Source organism: Ceratotherium simum, chromosome 9 (assembly GCF_057802395.1).
Source record: "Ceratotherium simum simum isolate JZ-2026a chromosome 9, ASM5780239v1, whole genome shotgun sequence".
In the NCBI taxonomy this organism is placed as follows: Eukaryota; Metazoa; Chordata; class Mammalia; order Perissodactyla; family Rhinocerotidae; genus Ceratotherium; species Ceratotherium simum.
The window spans coordinates 77,151,697-77,175,076 of record NC_141908.1 but is presented as its reverse complement, the minus strand read 5'-3'; the positions used below and the strand labels follow the sequence as shown (position 1 = coordinate 77,175,076).

The 23,380-nt window shown below is 38.0% G+C and overlaps 1 protein-coding gene across 6 annotated transcripts in view; it reads left to right on the top strand.

Annotated features, from left to right (window-relative positions):
• The window catches only part of ORC2 (origin recognition complex subunit 2), a 51,128-nt gene that overhangs the window by 23,115 nt on the left and 4,633 nt on the right, over positions 1-23,380 (top strand). For 4 of the 6 annotated variants that reach the window (XM_004426786.3, XM_087435582.1, XM_087435579.1 and 1 more), the window contains 8 exons: positions 2,380-2,437; positions 4,901-5,094; positions 6,116-6,214; positions 9,803-9,912; positions 12,606-12,738; positions 14,076-14,172; positions 18,793-18,939; positions 19,522-19,693. In XM_004426786.3, coding sequence (XP_004426843.1) covers positions 2,380-2,437; positions 4,901-5,094; positions 6,116-6,214; positions 9,803-9,912; positions 12,606-12,738; positions 14,076-14,172; positions 18,793-18,939; positions 19,522-19,693 — 1,010 coding nt within the window. The remainder of the gene's footprint in view (positions 1-2,379; positions 2,438-4,900; positions 5,095-6,115; positions 6,215-9,802; positions 9,913-12,605; positions 12,739-14,075; positions 14,173-18,792; positions 18,940-19,521; positions 19,694-23,380) is intronic. The other 2 variants (XM_087435581.1, XM_087435583.1) reach the window with 2 other exon arrangements.

The following is a 23,380-nucleotide window of genomic DNA, read 5'->3' as shown; positions in this document are numbered from 1 at the left end:
TTTTGACACAGGTGTTCTCAGACCTGATAATTAAGCCATATGGATGCAGGTTGTCTCAACTCTCAATCTTGAAATCGGTTTAGTAGGATGTGACTAGCAGTTTAAAAAATGAAATAGAATAAAATAGAAAATTTCTTATTTTGTAAGTGTTATTTCAATATAGTTTGTTTTGGTTATATATGTACCAGAGTACCAGATCAAGGTGGCAAAATATAAAAGATCAGAATCAAAAAAGTTTGAAACATACTGTCATATACTTTATAAACCCGTTGAGATCAGCTCAATTATCATAGTACTATTCTTTTTGTTGTTTTTTTTTTAGCTGAGGATGATTTGCCCAGAGCTAACATCTGTTGCCAATCTTCCTCTTTTTGCTTGAGAAAGATTAGCCCTGTGCTACCATCTGAGCCAATCTTCCTCTATTTTGTACGCGGGACACCGCCACAGCATGGCTGACAAGTGGTATACGTCCGTACCCGGGAACTGAACCTGGGTTGCCAAAGCAGAGCACGCTGAACTTAAACACTAGGCCACAGGGCCAGCCCCTATAGTACTATTCTTAATATCCCAAATCAAAATTTTTTTTTTAATTTTATTTATTTATTTATTTTTCCCTCAAAGCCCCAGTAGATAGTTGTATGTCATAGTTGCACTTCCCTCTAGTTGCTGCATGTGGGACGTGGCCTCAGCATGACCGGAGAAGCAGTGTGTTGGTGCTCGCCCGGGATCCGAACCCGGGCCGCCAGCAGCGGAGTGTGCGCACTTAACCACTAACCCACGGGGCCAGCCCCCAAATCAAAATTTATTAACATCTGTAACTAGCACAAACAACCTATCACAAGACAACAGACTTAAATTTTTTATTTTCATATTGCCAAAAAAATACAGGGTACTTTATCTTTTTTTTCTTTTTGGTGAGGAAGATTGGCCCTGAGCTAACATCTGTGCCCATCTTCCTCTGTTTTGTGTGTGGGATACCGCCACAGCATGGCCTGATGAGCAATGAGTAGATTCACGCCTGGGTTCTGAACCCACGAATCCCGGGCCGCCGAAGCAGAGTGCTAGAATTAACCGCTACGCCACCAGGCCGGCCTCCAGGGTACTTTATCTTTTTATCAATACCGTAAAAAATTAACATGTATGCAGCAGTGGATATTTTAATGTGCTAGAAAGTTAATGGTGTTAAAATATTATATTATGTGAGGGAAAGAAAAACATAGTTTATACTTCCATAAAATGTTTAAAAATTTAAAAATACAGAAGTAAAAGTTATAAATGTGTTTCTTCCTTACAGAATGTAATGCTTTAACACCAGTAAATTTCTAGCCCGTTAAAAGACCCATTGCCATGTGCATAGGAGCACCTATTTCCTTACTTACTCATCGTCACTGGATATTATTACTTTTTTTTTTTTTTTGTGAGGAAGATCGGCCCTGAGCTGACATCTGCCAATCCTCTTCTTTTTTTTTTACTGAGGAAGACTGGCCCTGGGCTAACATCCATGCCCGTCTTCCTCTACTCTCTACTTTATATGGGACGCCGCCACAGCATGGCTTGCCAAGCGGTGCGTGGGTGCGCGCCCGGGATCCAAACCGGCGAACCCGGGGTCGCTGCAGCAGAGCACGCACACTTAACAGCTTGCGCCACCGGGCCGGCCCCTATTACCTTTTTTTAAAAAAAATATTCTGCGGGCCAGCCCCGTGGCTTAGCGGTTAAGTGCACGTGCTCCGCTACTGGCGGCCTGGGTTCAGATCCCGGGTGCGCACTGATGCACCGCTTCTCCAGCCATGCTGGGGCTGTGTTCCACACACAGCAACTAGAAGGATGTGCAGCTATGACATACAACTATCTATTGGGGCTTTGGGGGAAAAAAAAAAAAGAGAAGGATTGGCAGTAGATGTTAGCTCAGAGCCGGTCTTCCTCAGCAAAAAGAGGAGGATTAGCATGGATGTTAGCTCAGGGCTGATCTTCCTCACAAAAAAAAAAAATATTCTGCTAATCTGATAGGTGAAAAGTGGTTCAAAAGGCTGTCAAGATGGGGAACTGATGCCTGATACTTATGCCTTTTCTTTACATAATAAAAGTACATACATACTCTATGGCTGTCTAGAGTACAACTTCTAGAATCACTCTAGGAGTCCTTTAGAATTTCTAGTATCGTTTTTGTTGTACACTCTTTATTTTTTTTTCCCGAACAACTTGATTTGTCATTGTCTTCTAGTTCTAGGAACTAGGCTCATCTAGTTCTAATGTAGTCTATTGAAAACAAAATATTTTTCTTCTCTTCTAACCTCTTTCACTCATCCATCATTAATTAATTTCCACGTTGTCATTATTGTTTGACTATTTAAAGTATATTGCTTTTTTATTTTTAAACAGACCAATGATAAAAGTGAGTTTCTGTCAACACCTCGTGCTCTAAGGAAAAGATTAATGGGTATGTGTTTCTTTTTACACTGAATCTTTATAAAAAACAAGAGGCTGGTGAACGAGGGGCAGTAATGGTTAAGTATACAGGTTCTAGTCTTAGACTGCTTGCTTCTTGCCTCTGGCCTGCCACTTCAGGGACGTCTCTGTGCCTCAATTTTTTCATCTGCGAGACAGGGATAATGATAACTAGCCCCAGAGTTCTTCTGAGCTTAATTGAAATATAGGGTGTCAAAAGTGCTTCATCGGGGGCTTGACCAGGCTATGTGCTTAACGGGTGTGGGCTGTTATTATCTTTCATTGTTACAACTACTTTTTTTTTTAAATAATTTTATTTATTTTTTTCCCCCAAAGCCCCAGTAGATAGTTGTATGTCATAGTTGCACATCCTTCTAGTTGCTGTATGTGGGACGCGGCCTCAGCATGGCCGGAGAAGCGGTGTGTCGGTGCGCACCCGGATCCAAACCCGGGCCACCAGCAGCGGAGCGCGCACGCTTAACCGCTAAGCCACGGGGCCGCCCTGTTACAACTACTTATTGCTATTCCTTGTCATGGAAGAAAGGATATGTTCATGTCCTCAATTAAACTGTAGATTCCTTAAGGGCAAGGACTATATCTTATATTTTTAACTCCAACACTTAGCACTGTGTCTTTTATGTTATAATCAGTGGATGTTGAGGTTACTTAAAATGTCTCTCCAATAAAATAACATGCTTTTTAGTTTGTTTTGAGTCAGTTTTGGAAGTGGTTCTGTTGATTTATTTAGAAATTTTATAATGAAATAATTTTAGATATTCATAGTTGTACTGCATGCTATCCAAGGCCAAGTAAACAGACATGGATCCTGCCTTCTGGGAGATTAAAAATGGTTTTAAAGTTTTAAATATTGAAGTTTGGGGCAAATGACTTGTTGAGTTTGTATTTCAGAGCTGTCAGCTCCTTTCTTGGGGCTGACCACTTGACAATAATATTACCTAACGTTGTCAAATCCATACTGTAGCCTGTTCTTTTCAAGGTATAGATTTCATAAAGCTGTCCATACTACATTTTTAATCACATAAAAATGATAATACTAGGTGATTGCATATCTGAAGCAGTAAGAGCTGGTATTTGCAATTATGATTATTATTGTTTTATGTCAGATACATCCCATATCCTATGTTTCCTCCTTACCCCAAAGAAGAATCCTTTTCAGAGAGAAGGTCAACTTCCTCTTCCTTCTCAATGACCAGCAAACATGTGTCACTACATGTATGATGTATACATGTAAATTAGGAGGAGACATTTTCTGGTACCTCCCACCACTTCTAACTCATGCATCTATCGTGGGCAGCAGTCAGCAAATCTGAATCTGATAAGCTATACATGCCCACAAAATCACTCCTTCTTTGTTTCTCTTTTAGTATCTGTGTTTGTTTATGTTGAATCTGGATATTCTGAAATATATCTATTGTTGAGGATAAATATACTGATTTGGTTAGTTATTTCACTCATATTTTCGAAGTTAACTTTTTGTAGTAGTTTTATTCTTATTTTTTTAAGTGTAAAACTAGTTTTATCTTTATGAGTGTAAAACTAGCTTTGTTATTTCTGGGAAGTGGCTATGGTTTGTTTAAAAATATAATTCTTGTATCAACTCTGGGCTGGAGCGTGCCTGTGTACTAGTAGTACTTGCAATAGTAGCTACCATTTAGTAAGTACTGTATCAGGATGGTGTTTTCAGTAGGCAGCAATGGAAAATTCTACAACAGTGGCTTAAGCCATAGACATTTAAGGATCTCACACCATAAGAAGTTGAGGGATACACAGTTCTATGGTTGATGTAGTGACTCAACAGCTTCTTCCTGTCTTTTTGCTTTGCCACCAGCATTTTTCATCTTTAGATTTGATACTTCATATTGCAGAATGGCTTCCATAGCTTTAAGCTATGGGTATAAATAAGGGGCTTTCCTTCCATAGTGAGGAAAATTTTTCCCAGAAGCCTCCAGCAAGTTTCCCCTCAAGTTTCATTGGTCAGAGGGTTACATAGCCAACCGTAGTTGCAAAGGAGGCTGAGAAAGCAAGTATCTGGCAAAGAAAAAGGTGATTACCATGATTATCTATCCCTTAGGGTGGGGCACATTGCCACATTTTACAAAATTGGAGTTCTCTTAGCAAGGAAGAAAGAATGGTATTAGGCATGATTGACAGTTTCTGCCACAGTTCCTATGTGTCAGGTATTGTTGGTTGCTTTACATACATATCAGTGTAATCTCCACGAATGGTTTATTAAATTAGACACTATTCGCCTCATTTGATAAGTGAGGAAACTGGTGCTCAGAAAACTTACCTACTTAGCTCTGGTGAAACCGTCAGCGAGTCATGAGAAAACCACCAGTCACGCTCTCTCACTTCCAAGCCCACACTCTTCCTGTCGTCCCACAGGCCTCTCTTGTCAGATGGCAAAGCTTCTTCATTGCGTTTTCCCCCACAGTTCCAAGGTCTCATTCTGACAGTGAAAGTGAATATTCTGCTTCCAACTCAGAGGAGGATGAAGGAGTTGCACAAGAATACGAAGAGGACACTAATGAAGTCATACTGAGCCAAAAGAGTCAAGCTCAGAGTAGAGTAGTTTCCGCTCCTGTTTGCAAAGAAACACCTCCTAAGAAAATGAAAAGAGATAAAACAGTAAGTGAAGAGACTTTAACCTTAAAGAAAAGTTGTATAATATCTCAAAGATAAGCTACCCTAAGGAAAGAGATCCAAATGGGAGAATCAACATAATTTTTTTTCTTTTCTACATTTTCTCAGCCTTTCACATAAATTTCCATGTATATTTGTGTCTATTTCTGGACTTTCTATCCTGGCCTGTCTGCGTCCATATTCGTATATCAATACCATAGTATATGCTAAAGGTGATGTCTCAATTCAATTGTATAAAATGTATTATCTTTTAAATAAATAAATATTGATTGGATAATTGGAGGAAAGACCTCTCAGTGTATACCTTTTTATATAGTTTTGTTTTGTAACATTGTTGATGTATTCAGGTCAGTGTAAGCAATAGACTGTGTGGCTGTGGATCCACCTTGAGTTGTGTAGAACACTGCAGACACCATGGCTTGAGAAAAGGCTAATTCTCCTGGTGTTCTGTGTCAAGATTCAGAGCAGTCTAGGAAGCCTACTGGCTTTCCATCCCTTCCTTACCAACGTGGAGGGTAGTCCTGCCCTCCACCAGTAGAACAAGTACCAGTAGAACAAGTAGTGAGCCATTTTCCTGAAATAGTAGACAAATCTTTTTTCACCTTGTTGTTGGTATCCTCCTTGTTTTAACAGCTTTGCAACTGTACTATTATTAAAGGATTTCTTAGGACTGTGTGAGGCAAAACAAAGGTCCTAATATGTAAAACGCTTTTTTTTTTTTTTTAATCTTAACGGAAATTATCTGTTGGAACTTAGGAATTGTTTTTGGGAACAGACTACTTTAATCTAGGCATTTCTTTAACTTTTATGATCCTAAGAGTTACTCAGTTTTATTACTAGAATTAAATTCGCTTGGTCCTTAATCTGTGTTGTTGCTTCAAAAAGAAAATATTGACTGCCAAATAAAGAATTTCACATATCCTATTTTACACTAATATTACTGTCTGGTTTTGATATAAAACAAATAGCTGAAACTAAGAACTGACTTTGCTCTGTCCACTTTCAGAGTGACTTAGTAGAAGAATATTTTGAAGCTCATAGCAGTTCAAAAGTTTTAACCTCTGATAGAACACTGCAGAAACTAAAGAGACCTAAGTTGGATCAGGTATGTTGCAAGAAATGTTACTTCTAAATTTTTCTTATTGTGAGCTGAAAAATATACTACATAAAGCACCAATTTTGAAGACTAAGTGTACACAAGCAGAATTATTGTCCTGATCAAGTGAAACACAAATTAATGTGATGTAACTATTACATATTTTATTATATAAATGGTAGATGGTTCACTGGATTAGAATTCTGTTTGACATACTATAATTACACATTGTTTCTCTTATCATTTCTTTAGGATTTGTAATAATCATCAGGGTCGTGGTTTCTTTGCTATCCATGTACCATTAATCTTTGTTATGCATTTAACCCACATATTCATTGAACCTGGCACAGTCTAGTCATAAAACAAAGACTATGACCTGACTCTTTCAGTTACAAACCTTACAAAAAGCAGAGGGTGTTCTCCTTCTTGATATTATGGAAAACCTGCCCAGCACAGTAAGGTAACAAGGTTGCTATATACTTTGATTTCAGTATCTCATTTTGTAAAAAATACCATACAGTTGTACTTATTGGGGTTTTGACTCATACCTCCTTAAGGGGAGACAGAACCATCTGAGTAAGAAAAGTTTTCAGTAGAAAGTGGAGTTGATAACCTAAATCAAGAAGAGATTGTGGGGGCCGGCCCCGTGGCTTAGTGGTTAAGCGTGTGTGCTCGGCTACTGGCGGCCCGGGTTCGGATCCTGGGCGCGAACCGACACACTGCTTCTCCCGCCATGCTGAAGCCGCGTCCCACGTACGGCAAGTAGAAGGATGTGCAACTATGACATACAACTATCTACTGGGGCTTTGGGGGAAAAAAAAAGGAGGAGGATTGGCAATAGATGTTAGCTCAGAGCCAGTCTTCCTCAGCAAAATGAGGAGGATTAGCACGGATGTTAGCTCAGGGCTGATCTTCCTCACTGGGAAAAAAAAAAAAAAGAAAAGATTGTTATTGGCTCAAAGAGTGTTAAGATTTTTACTATTCTCGGGGCTGGCCCGGTGGCACAAGCGGTTGGGTGCGCATGCTCCACTGCAGCGGCCCGGGATTCGCAGGTTCAGATCCTGGGCATGCACCGACGCACCACTTGTTAAGCCATGCTGTGGCGGCGTCCCATATAAAGTAGAGAAGATGGGCACAGATGTTAGCCCAGGGCAAGTTTTACTCAGCAAAAAAAAGAGGAGGATTGGCATTGGATGTTAGCTCAGGGCTGGTCTTCCTCACACACAAAAAAAATTTTATTATTCTCTGCAAACTAGAATTTAGTCCAATTTTCTGAGGTGTACCGGGCTTTTGAAAGAGTTTTTCAAGCTATAGAAAAGAGGAAGGAGAATGTAGGGTAAGCTTCTATGACCTGGATGACATGGTGCTGTGTGGTGGTTTTGTTTTGTTTTGTTTTGTTTGTCACCTGGCTCATTGGTATTAAGACTCAGATCAGAAACTAGCTTAAAGCATGTGTCAAGAAGACAAGTTGTTCCAAAGAAGAGATGGCTCTAACATCTGCTTAGTCCATATATATATATATATATATTATTTTTTCTTTTTTTTCCTGAAGAAGATTCTCCCTGAGCTAACATCTGTGCCAGTCTTTGTCTATTTTTTTGTATGTGGGTTGCTGCCACAGCACGACCGCTGATGAGTAGTGTAGGTTTGTTCCCCAGGAACTGAAACTGGGTCGAAATGGAACTTAACCACTAGGCCACAGGGCTGGCCCCCAGTGCGTATATTTTTATATAAGCAACATGGGAGAAGGATAAATGGATCTAGGGTCAAAGGAGGACTTCATAGGACCTAGAGACAAAAAGACCTCTCAGATGATGAAAGCAACACCTGTTACTGATAATGAGGAAAGGAAAGTCTTTCATTGATTGTGGTCATGGCTAACCAATACAGTCTCAGTAGCATGTGTCAGTAAGCATGTATTTCTCATGTCTGGGGTCAGCTGGGTGTTGGCTGATCTAGGATTTGCTCCATACATCTCTCTTCCTCCTTGGACCAGCAGGCCAGCTGAGCCATGTTCTTCTTGTGACAGTTTCATAGATGTAAGGGAAGAGGTGGAAAAACACGAGACCTCTGAAAGCCTGGGCTCAAAACTGGCTCATTGTCACTTCTGCCTCATCCTAATGGCCACTGCAAATCACGTGGCTGAAAACAAAGTCAAAAAGCAGGCAACTAGACTCCACCTCTTTAGTGGGAGGGACTGCAGAGTCACATGGTAAAGGGCGTGCATAGAGGGAGAGGGGAAGTATTGGGGCCAATAGTGCGCTTCTCCACCAATACTAAAGTTTGAATTGAAAGTTCATAGGTAAGATAACATTCCAGAGTTCACACTCAGGTGTGAGTATGCTCTGATAATCCAGTATAAGTGACTACTGGAAATGATACTAGTGCTTTATCTGATTTTTCAGGGCTCTAAACTTCAGAAGGAATGAGAGAAATTTTAAAAACTGCCTAGGGCCGGCCCCTTGGCTTAGCGGTTAAGTGCGTGTGCTCTGCTTCGGCCCAGGTTCGGATCCTGGGGGCTTACCGACGCACCGCTTCCCCGGCCATGCTGAGGCCGCGTCCCACATGCAGCAACTAGAAGGATGTGCAACTATGACATACAACTATCTACAGGGGCTTTGGGGGAGAAGAAAAAGGAGGAGGATTGGCAATAGATGTTAGCTCAGAGCCAGTCTTCCTCAGCAAAAAGAGGAGGATTAGCATGGATGGTAGCTCAGGGCTGATCTTCCTATTTAACAGTTTTGCTTAGAACTTGTCCTATTTCTCTTTAAGTATGTGGATAAATAAAAAGTATACAGGCCGGAGTGCCTGGAATGATGATTGCAACTCTAGTCTTCAGTAGTAAAGAAATATTTCACTTAAAGGGCAGAATCATGAAAACATTGTGGTGCCAGGGTAAAAACGCATATACAGCTTTTTGCTAGAGACTTCATTTCAAAAAGTGAGCTATGTGGGGTTCACCAGCATGAATTTTCAAGTTTTGGTTGCAGGGCAATGTACATTACTCAATTTATTTACATTATCATTTCAAAAACTTTGCTATACTTATTGAAGATAAACGACTTGTTAGAGATAGCTTTTGGAAGAGGAGCAGGGATACAAGTGTATTTTACTAATGATAACGGTAAATTATAAAGAACCTTTAATTTTTTTCTGAGAATTAATATTGAACTGTTACCTTAAGCTTTTACATTTTTTCAGATCCGTAGGTTTTTTAAAGTCTGGATTTGTTGTCAAAGCTGGGAGGCAGGTTTAATCATCTCCTTATGGTAACGATCTTTTTAGAAATGAAAGCATTATATGTGGAATTTACAATTGTGTAAATGGTTCTAGTCAAAACTTAGTAAAAATTCTTTAGTGTTATTAAATATTTGTACTAAAAAGAATATTTAAAAATTTTTAAGAAAACAAATATTTGAATTGTATTTGAAATAGGTATATTCAGTTGATACATTAATTACCAAACCTGATTAAAGTTGTATTTCTACTAATGGCCTTTCCTAACCTCTACCTCTAAGGAAATATTTTTAGTTTGGATTGATTTGATGTATGTAGCTTGAGAGTGATTTTCTTTCCTCTCTTTTCCTTCTTTTAAAGCAAACTTTGCGTAACTTATTGAGCAAGGTTGCTCCTTCCTTTTCTGCTGAACTTAAACAACTAAATCAACAGTATGAACAATTATTTCATAAATGGATGTTGCAGTTACAGTAAGTACTATTACCATGATACCCTTGTAAAATAAAGAATAATATAATATATAGGTCTGTTAAAATCAAGGTAATTTTACATTTAATTTTCTTTTTGCAATGAATTAAGAGATATATATATATATTTTATTGTGTGAGGAAGATCAGCCCTGAGCTGACATCCGATGCCAGCCCTCCTCTTCTTGCTGAGGAAGGTTGACCCTGGGCTAATATCTATCCATGCCCATCTTCCTCTACTTTATATGGGACACCCCCACAGCATGGCTTGACAAGCGGTGCATCAGTGTGTGCCTGGGATCTGAACCTATGAACCCCAGGCTGCCGCAGCAGAGTGCACACACTTAACTGCCATGCCACCGGGCCGGCCCCTATATTTTTGATTTATATATAAAAATTTTAAAAAACAGATGTTTTCCCAATTTTATGACTCAAATGTAGAAATTTCATATTATTGTGACTCTTAGAAATTCTACAGTTTTCAAGAAATTTATGTTTTCTAAGCTTATCAGATGTGAAAGCCATTTGTAAAATAAATAATCTTTCTTAGAATTATAAGCTATTACTCATAATATATTTGAAAATCTAATTTATTAAGGTTGATAAATATATCAATTAGATTTTAATCCAGTTTTCCGTAGCAAAGTTCCAAATAGAGCGAATATATATTTCTTCTAATCTCATTCTATATACATGTGCTATGGACCTTCAGAATTTCATGAGAATCTGTCCTATAAACATCATTTTACCATTTTAAAATTATATCTTATAATATTTTTCGATTTTATCATTTTTCAGATACCTCAAGTTGAATTTTAAATTTCCATTAAAATATCTAGAATGATTAAAATTAAAACATAGTATTTTTTTTTACTATAATTACTTTTATGCTTGTATTTTTAAAAAAGACCTTAGTATAAGGAAGTGCTTAAAATGTGCTAATGTAAATATACATGCACACACACAGTTACATAGTCACTGGGGTAAATAAGACAGCAGGTCCACCAAGCAGTAAGAACATAGAAATTGCTACAATTTTCCCCAATTGATCCTAGTTTTCTTTTTTTGTGTGAGGAAGATCAGCCCTGAGCTAACATCTGATGCCAATCCTTTTTTTTTTTTTTTTTTTTGCTGAGGAAGATTGGCCCTGAGCTAACATCTGTGCCCATCTTCCTCCACTTTATATGGGATGCCTCCACAGCATGGCTTGACAAACAGTGTGTTGGTGTGTGCCTGGGATCTGAACCTACGAACTCCGGGCCGCTGAAGCAGAGCACACGCACTTAACGGCTTGTGCCACCAGACTGGCCCCAATCCTAGTTTTCTTTTGCCAATAATATATCAAAGGGTTATGCTAGTAAGAGAATGATTATCTTCCCTGCTAGGACCTTAGATTCTCTCAATAACTAATTATGAATCCATTATAAATTTATAAAGTAGCTCTTCACTCTAATCCCATCCCCCAGTCCACTAATTCTTCCTTCTTCCGGTATGTCAACCTTGATAACTTGAGTTGCTTTGCTTTCCAGCCTGGACCTCATGGTCAGCTACTTCAGTAGAATTGCTAGCTCTCTGAATTCCTTGCTTCTTTTTTTCTGCTGCTTCTACCTTGCTAATCTCTACCTTTGGTGGATATCTCTTTTCTATTCTCCTATTTCCAGGCTATGCTGGATTGCTCTCGCACATCACATAAATTCTGTTTCTGACTGGCCTCCCTAAACAATCACAGAGTTGAACTTCAGCTTGACCCCTAGGAACTTTAGCTTGACCCCTAGTGCCTTGTGTTCTGGGTTGTCTCCTTCACTCACTTGGCTTCAGTTGCTTTCTCTATGTGAGTAACTCCGGTAACTGTGTCTCCAGCCCAGCCCAGATCTCACTCCTCAGCAGCAGACATGGATATCTGAATGTATATTGGAGGTTTCCATGTGGATTATTTCCCATAAATAATATACATAAAATTTAACTCACCTTAAACCCATCATTCCCACCTGCCCCTGCCACCTAGCACAGTGAATGTCACCCCATTCACGTAGTTGCCTGTGCCAAAAAATGCAGCTGTTCGTAAATATTCCCTTTCTCTCACCTTCCACATCCTCTCTCACTCTCCAGATCCTATTGACTTGCCCTATCAAGCTCTTGACACCTTACATTTTTGTCTGTGACATCTAATTCAAGTCCATAGTCTTTGGCGGTTTTCTAGTTTTCAGTCCCTTGTTTCTATCCATTACCCCCGCTCAGCCTGTGTGATCTTTCTAAAAAGACCATGTTACTTTCAGTTAGCATCTGACTAGTTACTTTTAAATGCTCGTCGTCTTTAGAATAAAATCTAGTTAACGTCTTAGTTGATTTAACAAGACCTTTGTGACCTGGTCCCTGCTTACCTTTCCAGTTTAATCTGTCAATTAAAACTCTGCTTCAGCCTGTAAAGCTTTTTAGTGCCTCGTACCTAGTGTGTTCTCCCTAGCCTCCAGGCATCTGTCGTTTGGGGGGTGATAGGAGCTGGAGGGAAAGCTGCTGGAGTTGGACCTGCAAGCTCTGTGTGCAGACAATAAAATGGTGCTTTTAGCCTGTGTAAGTTGGGAATCGGTATTCTTCCTATATTCTTTATGAGCTTAAATTAAGGAAACTGGTTGATTATAAAATTGGCAATAAGAGGTACTGAACTTTAATTTCGTGAATACTATCTTTCCTAACAGCCTGGGGTTCAACATTGTGCTTTATGGCTTGGGTTCTAAGAGAGATTTACTAGAAAGGTTTCGAACCTCCATGCTACAAGATTCCATTCATGTTGTCATCAATGGCTTCTTTCCTGGAATCAGTGTGAAATCAGTAAGTTTCAAAAATGTTAAAAGGAACATATTCCCTGCCAATCCATACCCCCACATCAGTGAGGAGGCTACTGATTCTGGAGCATTCAGTTTTTGTTTTTAGCCTTCGTGCTAGTAGGGTTGCATAGTGCTTAATTTAAAATCACGTGTTTGGACTCAGAGGGTCCTAAGTTTGAATCCCCATCTTTGAATTTCCTATTTTGTAACTGATAACGTATCAAATCATAGGGAAATGTTAGCTTTGTTTACTACACCAAATACCAACAGTACTTCTCTGAAGGACAGGATTATTATATTCAATTTTATTGTGCTTTTATGTAACTTTGGTACTCTAAAAATAATAAAAATACAAGTAATAGTTTGTAGTTTTATAATATATTTATTATAGATCATTTTTACCCAGTGCTTGTATCTCTTCATCAGTCAAAAATTACTTGAAACCTTTTGGGTGCTGGATATTAACCAATGTAATATTCCTTTTTAAAAGTGTCCTTAGTGTTTATATTCTATTTCCTTTGATAAATCTACAGTTTTCTAATGTTTCTCATATTGTTTGGGGGTTTTTATTTTTGCTCCCCTCTTCTGTTATCTGTACATTTTTGCTATTCATCCCTGTTTCCTTTTATCCATAACTTATCCAAAAAAATGAATTAGATATACTTAAGTACCAGTAGAGGTTTTTTTTTTTTTTTTTTTTTTTTTTTTTTTGGTAAGCAAGATTATCCCTGAGCTAAGATCTGTTGCCAGTCCTACTCTTTTTGCTGAGGAAGATTGGCCCTGGACTAATATCCATGCCCATCTTCCTCTACTTTATTTTTTATTTATTTATTTTTTTAAATAATTTTATTTATTTTTTTTCCTTCCAAAGCCCCAGTAGATAGTTGTATGTCATAGCTGCATGTCCTTCTAGTTGCTGTATGTGGGACGCGGCCTCAGCATGGCGGGAGGTGCAGTGCGTCAGTGCACACCCGGGATCCTAACCCCGGGCCGCCAGCAACAGAGTGCGCTCACGTAACCGCTAAGCCATGCGGCCGGCCCCTTTCCTCTACTTTATACGTGGGACGCCTGCCACAGCATGGCTTGATAAGCAGTGTTTAGGTCCGCGCCCAGGATCCAAACCTGCAAACCCTGGGCTGCCGAAGCAGAGCACTCGAACTTAGCCACTACACCACCGGGCTGCCCCCCAGTAGAATTTTTAAAAGTGATTTTTCAGACTTGATGGGAAATCCAAATTCATTTTTAATTTATAACAAAGGATTGATTTGCTAGTTGTATATATCCTAAATGAATATAAGAATAAGTTATAATTGATGTACCTCTTACACTTTTATGATATAGATCCTGAATTCTATAACACAAGAAGTCCTCGATCACATGGGCACTTTCCGCAGTGTGCTGGATCAGCTAGACTGGATAATAAACACATTTAAAGAAGGTAACATGAAGCAGCTGCTCTAGTTTAGGGGGAAGCTAAGCATATAATTCTGCTTGTTCATGTGTTAGCATACACAAAATTGTGGATGACATTAATAATGGCACTTCTCACAAAGCTGATTTAGATTTCTCTAAAATAATTTGTCCTTTCTTTTTCTATGAACTTTTTCTGTGAACCTCCCTTATCTAACAGGAATTACCCCTACTACCTTGAATTTGTGTGGCCAAAGCCTCTTATTTCAGAATAATTTTCAAGTGTTGTTTGGCCAGCATGAAGTGCCTCCAGCTAATTGATTATCTTTGTCTGATTTCTTATGTTGTTTAATATTTTTATAAAACATTCTTATTTCTTTTTTCTGAGTAGATATCACTGCATTTGAATAATTTTATATGCTAAAATCTGTGGAGTGGGGAAAAAACATTGTTTTGTTCTTTTGGTGTGAATGTTTTGGTTATACGAGCATTTCAGAAAATAAGAAATAAAATTATTTAGGTTCTAACAATTGTCATTTAGTCATTGCTTAAGTATTAAAAGGAGTAATTGGTTATGCTTAACTGATTTGATGGATAAAAAATCTCGATATTTTTTATATGCTCATTAAAATAGGTGCCTAAGTGATTATATATATATTTATATATAATATATACATTGTATACAGGCATACCTCTTAGTTATTGAGGGTTTGGTTCCAGACCACTGCAATAAAACAAATATTGCAATAAAGTGAGTCACACAAATATTTTGGTTTCCCAGTGCATATGAAAGTTATTTTTACATTATACTGTAGTCTGTTGTGTGCAATAGCATTATGTCTAAAAAAACAACATATATCCCTTAATTTAAAAATACTTTATTTCTGAGGCTGCCCCAGTGGTGTAGTGGTTAAGTTCGCACGCTCCCCTTTGGCGGCCTGGGGTTCGCAGGTTCAGATTCCAGGTGCGAACCTATGCACCACCTATCAAACCATGCTGTGGCAGGCATCCCACATATAAAGTAGAGGAAGATGGGCACAGATGTTAGCTCAGGGCCAATATTCCTCACCAAAAAAAAAAACTCTATTTTTAAAAAAAAATGCTAACCATCATCTGAGCCTTCAGGGAGTTGTAATCTTTTTGCTGGTAGAGGGTCTTGCCTTGATGTTGATGACTGCTGACTGATCAGGGTGGTGGTTGCTGAAGGTTAGGGTGGCTGTGGCAATTTCTTAAAATAAGACAATGAAGTTTGCCACATAGATTGCCTCTTCCCTTCACGAACAATTTCTCGGTAGCATGCGATGCTGTTTGATAGCCTTTTACCCACAGTAGAACTTCTTTCAAAATTAAAGTCAGTCTTCTCAAACCCTGCTGCTGCTTTATCAACTAAGTTTATGCAATATTCTAAATCCTTTGTGGTCATTTCAACAGTCTTCACAGCATCTTCACCAGGAGTAGATTCCATCTTAAGAAACCACTTTCTTTGCTCACCCATAAGAATTAACTCCTTATCCATGAAAGTTTGATCATGAGATTACAGCAATTCAGTCACATCTTCAGGCTGCACTTCTAATTCTTTCCACCACATCTGCAGTTACTTCCTCCACTGAAGTCTTAAACCCCTCAAAGTCATCCATGAGGGTTGGAATCAACTTATTCCAAACTCCTGTAAATGTTGATATTTTGACCTCTTCCCATGAATCATGATGTTCTTAATGGCATCTAGAATGGTGAATCTTTTCCAGAAGGTTTTCAGTTTACTTGTTCCGGATCCATCAGAGGAATCACTATCTATGGCTGCTATAGCCTTACAAAACGTATTTCTTAGATAATAAGACTTGAAATTCAAAATTACTCCTTGATCCATGGGCTGCAGGGTGGATGTTGTGTTGGCAGGCATGAAAACGTTAGCCTCACTGTGCATCTCCATCAGAGCTCTTGGGTGACCAGGTGCATTGTCAATAAGCACTCATATTTGGAAAGGAATCTTTTCTGAGCAGTAGATATCAACAGTGGGCTTAAAATTTTCAGTAAACCATGTTGTAAACAGATGTTCTGTCATCCAGACTTTGTTGTTCCATTTACAGAGCACAGGCAGAGTAGATTTAGCATAATTCTTAAGGCCCCTAGGATTTTTGGAATGGTGAATGAGTATTGGCTTCAACTTAAAGTCACCAGCTACATTAGCCTCTAACAAGAGAGTCAGCCTGTCCTTTGAAGCTTTGAAGCCAAGAAGCCAAGCATTGACTTCTCTCTAGCTATGAAAGTCCTAGATGGCATCTTCTTCCAAAATAAAGCTGTTTCATCTACATTGAAAATGTGTTGTTTAGTGTAGCCACCTTCATTAATTATCTTAGCTAGATCTTCTCGATCACTTGCTGCAGCTTCTACATCAGCACTTGCTGCTTCCACTTGCACTTTTATGTTACAGAGACGGCTTCTTTCCATAAATCTCATGAACCAACCTCAACTAGCTTCAGACTTTTCTTCTGCAGCTTCCTTATGGCTCAGCCTGAATAGAATTGAAAAGAGTTAGGGCCTTGCTCTGGATTAGTCTTTGACCACAATGTTGTGGCCGGTTTGATCTTCTATCCGGATCACTAAAACTTTCTCCATGTCAGCAGTAAGGCGGTTTCACTTTCTTATCATTCGTGTGTTCACTGGAGTAGCACTTTTAATTTCCTTCAAGAGCGTTTGCTTTGCATTCACATCTTGGCTAACTGTTTGGCACAAGAGGCCTAGCTTTCGGCCTGTCTTGGCTTTCCACATGCCTTCCTCACTAAATCAATCATTTCTAGCTTTTGATTCAAAGTGAGAGATGTGCAACTCTTCTTTTCACTTAGTGGCCATTGTAGGGTTATTAATTGGCCTAATTTCAATATTGTTGTGTCTCAGGGAATAGGGAGGCCTGAGGAGAGGGAGAGAGACCAGGAACAGCAGGTCCGGCCAGTCAGTGGAGCAATGGGAACACACGCAACGTTTATTGATTAAGTTCACCATGTTATGTGGGCACAGTTCGTGGTGCCCTGAGACAATTACAATGGTAACATCAAAGATCACTGATCACGGATCATCATAACAAATATAATAATAATGAAAAATTTGAAATATTGCAAGAATTACCAAAATGTGACACAGAGACACGAAGTGAGCACATGCTGTTGGAAAAATGGTGCTGATAGACTTCCTCGACACGGGGCTGCCACAGACCTTCAATTCGTAAAAAACACAGTATCTGTGAAGTACAACAAAGTGAGGTATGCCTGTATATAGTATATATTATACATATTATTTATAATACTGTGATAAATATATTTATACAAAAATATAATTGTATAATTTATAATTGTATAATATAAATGTTTTATGCACAGATATACAATATAAATATGTAATTATGAATTATAATTTTATATATGCATAATTATGTGATTTATTTTTATATTGTATTTTATTTTATATTGTATATATTTATATACTATATATTTAATATTATGTACAATATGTACATATTGTATATTAATACAGTATGTATTGTACTGTAAGATACAATATAAAATATATTTTGCATATTTACATGTAATTTAAATGTTTATGTATAATTTAAATACTGTTGACTGTGGTGGCTTCTGGAGTTACAGGAACCTTGAGCCTTCTAAAGGTGTCATCTCAGAATGTTTGTCACTATATTGTCTTTCTAGTCCTCCTCCTCCCAGTGGAGGAGCACTTTACTTATTCTCTCTGACAGGCTCATCCTCCACCATAAGTGCCAAATGTCCCCTTCCTTAGCAACCCCTGAGAGACCACCAATGGCTGTTAAATGTGTATAGCACTTCTATCTAAGAAAAGAATTTACCTGAGTCCACTGCCCTTCCACACTATGTCCCTGTTTCAGTATGACTTCAGAGTTTTTGAAGACATGTCCTGCTTTCTATTTTTTACCTATTTCCTTCTTAATTTCTTGCTTCTGTGCTACCTGAACTGTGTGCTGGAAGATCACCTGTAATTTCCTTTCTACTAACCTCATTGACCTTGGCTCCTCCTTTATCTTGATCTCTGCAGTATTTGATGGTGTTGACAGCTCCATCCTCCAGATCTTTCTTCATTGACTTTTATGATATTTTACTTCTCTGACCTTCCTGATGCCTTGAGCAATATTCTAAACCCCTCCCCTCCCTTTTTTTGTCTCCTTTAGCTTTGTGATAATCAAGATTTTCTATATTATCTCTTAATGCGAACTCGTGTGTGTGTGTGTGTGTGTGTCTGTGTGTCCCTTCACTCCCACCTTGCAGTTGAACATGCACAGATTCACCTCCAGTCCAATATGCATCTTGCCTTGTTTCCTATGCCTTATTAAAACTGCTGTCTTTATGATCTGATTCAAGTGCTAACCATTCCCGTTAAGTCTCTAGCCATAGTCTCTAGCACCTGCTGATTTCCAATGAATTTCTTTTGTTTTAGGACTTTAATAATGTCTTACCTGTTTTATGAGTGACTGACTTATCTTCTCAAATAAATTGCATACCCCTAGCAATAGTTATTTAGTCCTATAATACTTTGATATGTTCTTTAACACATAGGCATTGTGTGTGATAGGGACTTCACAAATACTCATTGAAAGTAACAATTGAATTCTCTTTACTTTTAGATTCTTCTTTAGAACTCTTCCTTCTTATCCACAATTTGGATAGCCAGATGTTGAGAGGAGACAAAAGCCAGCAAGTTATTGGACAGTTGTCATCTTTACGTAACATATACCTTATAGCATCTATTGATCACCTCAATGCTCCTCTCAGTAAGTTAAATATTACTATTTTTCTTTCTTGAGGTATCAGTCTTATAAAATTAATTTTCTTAGTGTTGTAAGTCACAATATTTTTATTGTTTTTCAATACACTTTTACTTTGTTGCATGTTCGAAGACACAGGTTGCCAAAAATATAGGTGTCCTCAATCTGATTTAGAACATAATCCTTGGAAATAAAAATTCAGATTCTAAAGTGGGTGTTTTACACCTAAAGTTTCATGAAGGAGAGGAGACTCAACTATTATTTTGGTCTCTTTTTACTAATTTTTTTATGCATTTAATTCAGAGACTTTGTGATAATCCTATAAAACAAAATGTTAAGTTATTAATTTTTTAAAAGAATGCCTTGGTAGCACTAATATATTTTAGTTTGTATTTAATATACAATTAAAGATTCAGATGTGGACTGAATGAAATTAGGTTGTGAGGTACTGATTTGGATGGGGATATGGCAAAAATGAAAGATTTCAGGATTCATGTTTTATTTAATGCTTTCTCATTCTTTCTAGAGTGGAATCTAGTAATGTGACAATAATTAGCAATTCTTGTTTTCTTTGATCATGTGCTCTAGTGTGGGATCATGCAAAGCAGAGTCTTTATAACTGGCTCTGGTATGAAACTACCACATATAGTCCTTATACTGAAGAAACCTCCTATGAGAATTCTCTTCTGGTTAAACAGTCTGGATCACTGCCACTTAGTTCCCTAACTCATGTCTTACGAAGCCTTACCCCTAATGCAAGGTAAGAAGAAAACTATAGTTTTATTTTTTCAAAAACTGTACATTTTAAGATACATGCTACTAGGTTTTAATGGCAATACTAAAGTCCCTACTTAGTTTGAAGGATTAAGAGAAATAGTAGTAGTAATGTTGCAGTACTGAGTTATACAATAGGCAGATTACTCAATAGTAGTCTACCCAATTGCCCAATAATAAAGCAGGAGGACCAACATTTTTTTCCTTAATAGATTTTTATATTTCTGAATAAGAACAACTCAGCGATCATGGTGGAGGAAAAAGCAGAATTTTGATGAATTTTACTTAAATTTGATGGTTATTTTTTTATACCTTTATTGAGGTATAATTGATATACAAAGAACTGCACATATTTAATGTGCATAATTTGGTGAGTTTGGACATATGTAAATACCCATGATATATTTGATGGTTATTTTTAATTAATATTGAACATTATGATTCAGACATGGGGCACTTTACATGAAATAGCTCATTTGATCCTCATAACCCCTCTAAGGTAGAAAGTAAAAGGCATAGAGATTTTGATCCAAATCTGCCTGGCTCCAAAGCTCCTGCTCTTAAACATCTTTGTGTAATGTTTCCAACAAAGCCCTTTCAGCAGCCTAACCAAGAGGCATATCTAAATTAATAAAAGCTACAAAAAGCTGGATATAGCATAGGCCAGCAAAAATTAAATTGCATGATAATTAACCTGTTGAAAGAGGCTTTTAGTAGCAAACTCCCCCCAAAAGCATAGAATTCTAGAACTATTTTTAGCTAGATGAAGTGTTAAAAAACAACAAACCTTGTTGAGGATAGATAAGATTTGAATAGGTGAAGAGAAATATTGTGTTCTTGGATAAGTGAACTGTATATTATATAATTTTATTTATTTATTTATTTTTCCCCCAAAGCCCCAGTAGATAGTTGTATGTCATAGCTGTACATCCTTCTAGTTACCGTTTGTGGGACGTGGCCTCAGCATGGCCGGAGAAGCAGTGCCTTGGTGCGCACCTGGGATCCGAACCCGTGCCGCCAGCAGCGGAGCGCACGCACTTAACCACTAAGCCACGAGGCCGGCCCGTGAACTGTATATTATAAAGATGGCAATTCCTCCCAAGTTAGAAATATATTAGACCTATAAATTAATCAAAACATAAATGATATTTTTATGTTTTAAATTTGACAGAAAATTCAAAGTTTCTTAAAGAATAAAAGGTGAGACTAGTACAGACTTTTTTTTTCTTTAAAGAGCATTGAGGGGACACTTCTGGTCAAGATGTCATAGTACTTTCATACATTAATTCAGCCTTTTTTGTTGCAGTCATACAGTATAATAGATAAAATATAAAACAACAAAAAATAAAAAGAGAGAGCCTGGCTCAAAAATGATCTTGAGGGCCGGCCCTGTGGCCTAGTGGTTAAGATCAGCGCACTCCACTTAAGCAGCCTGGGTTTGGTTCCTGGGCACAGACCTACACCACTTAGTGGTGGCCATGCTGTGGTGGCAACCCACATACAAAATAGAGGAAGACTGGCACAGATGTTAGCTCCGGGCGAATCTTCCTCAAGCAAAAAAAAAAAAAAAAAGTAAACATCTCAATGGAACAGAATCATAAAGCAGTGAGAGTTGAAGCCACAGCCCAGCTGCATTCTGGATCTAGAAGCAGCATTGGCAGCCATGAGTTTGACTTGTGTGGGGTACTAGCCATGTGACAATATCAGTTAGTATCCAAACCTGGACATTTTGTTCAGGACAAGTGCTAAACCGGACAGGATGGTAGATGTAAACATAAAAAGCATGTAAAACAATATTATATAGTGTTCAATTTTTTGTATCAATATGAATAAAATTTTAAAATGTACAGAATTAGGTATCAAAAATACCTAATTCAGGAGAGTACTGACCCTGGAAGAGAAGGGAGGGGAATAGATACAGGATGGGGTACACAGGAACTTTCAAATAGATCTTTTTTTTTTTTGCTAGCAACTTCTTTTCTATTTATTTATTTTTCTTTTACGTGTATCTGGTTTTTTAAAAACTTTTTGTTTTGAAATAATTACAGATTCACAGAAGGCTACAAAGAAATGTACAGGGAACTCCTGAGCACCCCTTTCCCAACCACCCTTCACGCCAGCATCTCACACCACAGTGCAGTGTTAAGACAAGAATCTGACATTGGCACGATCCATAGGGCTTATTCAGATCTCACCGTTGATACGTGCACTCGTTTGTGTGTGTGTACTTAGCTCTGCGCAGTTTTGTCACGTGTAGCCTTGGCATAACTACCACACAATCAAGGTACTCAACTGTATCTTGATACTCAACAGGACTCCCTCGTGTTAACCCTCAAATGCTAATTTTAATGAATTGTGTTACTCTATCAAGTTGCTTTTGTACACTTAAAGATAAGATTAGCATTGTATTAATATTGAAATATGCGTTAAATGGGTCTCTAATGAATATTTTTGGTGGAACTGGGAGCAGAAAAAGTCTTCATTCAATTTTACTATTACACTTACTGCTAATGGCCCATTGCAAGTTGTTACATATAAAGTTGGGGATCCATACAATATAAATACTCAGAACATTAAATGTGCTGCTGACTGTTCTAATGCAAATATTTTTTAGTTTGGCGTACCTAAATGTCTGTGTGGTAGTCTTCAACACTTTCTTTTTTAATTTAAACTATTTTGAAATTTTTCTTCATTTTGCAACTTTTAATATCATTTAGTCTTTACGTGGAATGAATGTGATTGATTAAAAATCTTAACCAAAATTTAGCTGTGGAGTCAGTGGCGGTACCTAATTATAAAGTGGTCATTCAGACGACCTAAAATATGCTTACAGTAATTATTCTAGATTATCATAAAAATGAAAATGCAAAGGTTTAAAATTTTTGCCACACCCAAGGATTCCTGGGAATCTTAGTTTGTGTAACACTGCATCCAACCCCATAATTCCACTTGGTACACCCTCCTACAGAAATAATTCAAAATATGAAAGAATATTTATGTACAATTTTATTTAATGTGGAGTTATTTTTAATAGTTAAAATTGGAAGTAATGTAAACATCAAAACCAGTGGGGAAATGGTAAGTTTATGATATGATAGATGAGCAGCCATTTTAAAAATGGTTTGGGAAGAGATTTTAAAGACACGGAGAAATTAGTAAGTGAAAAGGTGAGAGGGCCGGCCCCGTGGCTTAGTGGTTAAGTGAGCGCGCTCCGCTGCTGGCGGCCCGGGTTCGGATCCCGGGCTCGCACCGACGCGCCGCTTCTCCGGCCATGCTGAGGCCGCGTCCCACATACAGCAACTAGAAGGATGTGCAGCTATGACACACAACTATCTACTGGGGCGTTGGGGGAAAAATAAATAAATAAAATCTTAAAAAAAAAAAAAAAAAAAAAAAGAAAAGAAAAGGTGAGGTTTAAATGGTGTAAACCATATAGAAATGCGTAAATTCATGTGTTTCCACCTGCCTCCTTCCACAGAGATTTGAGAGAGCAGCACACACAGATACAGTCTCCACATCAAATGTTAGTGGCTGTTGTTTTAGGGTTATGGGATTGATATTTTCCTTTTTGGATTTTATTATATATTCCAAGTTTTCTATAGTAGACTAACCTATAATTTAAAAAAAAAATACTCGTAGATTTTCCTTAAAGGGAAATTCAAAAGCTCCTTTT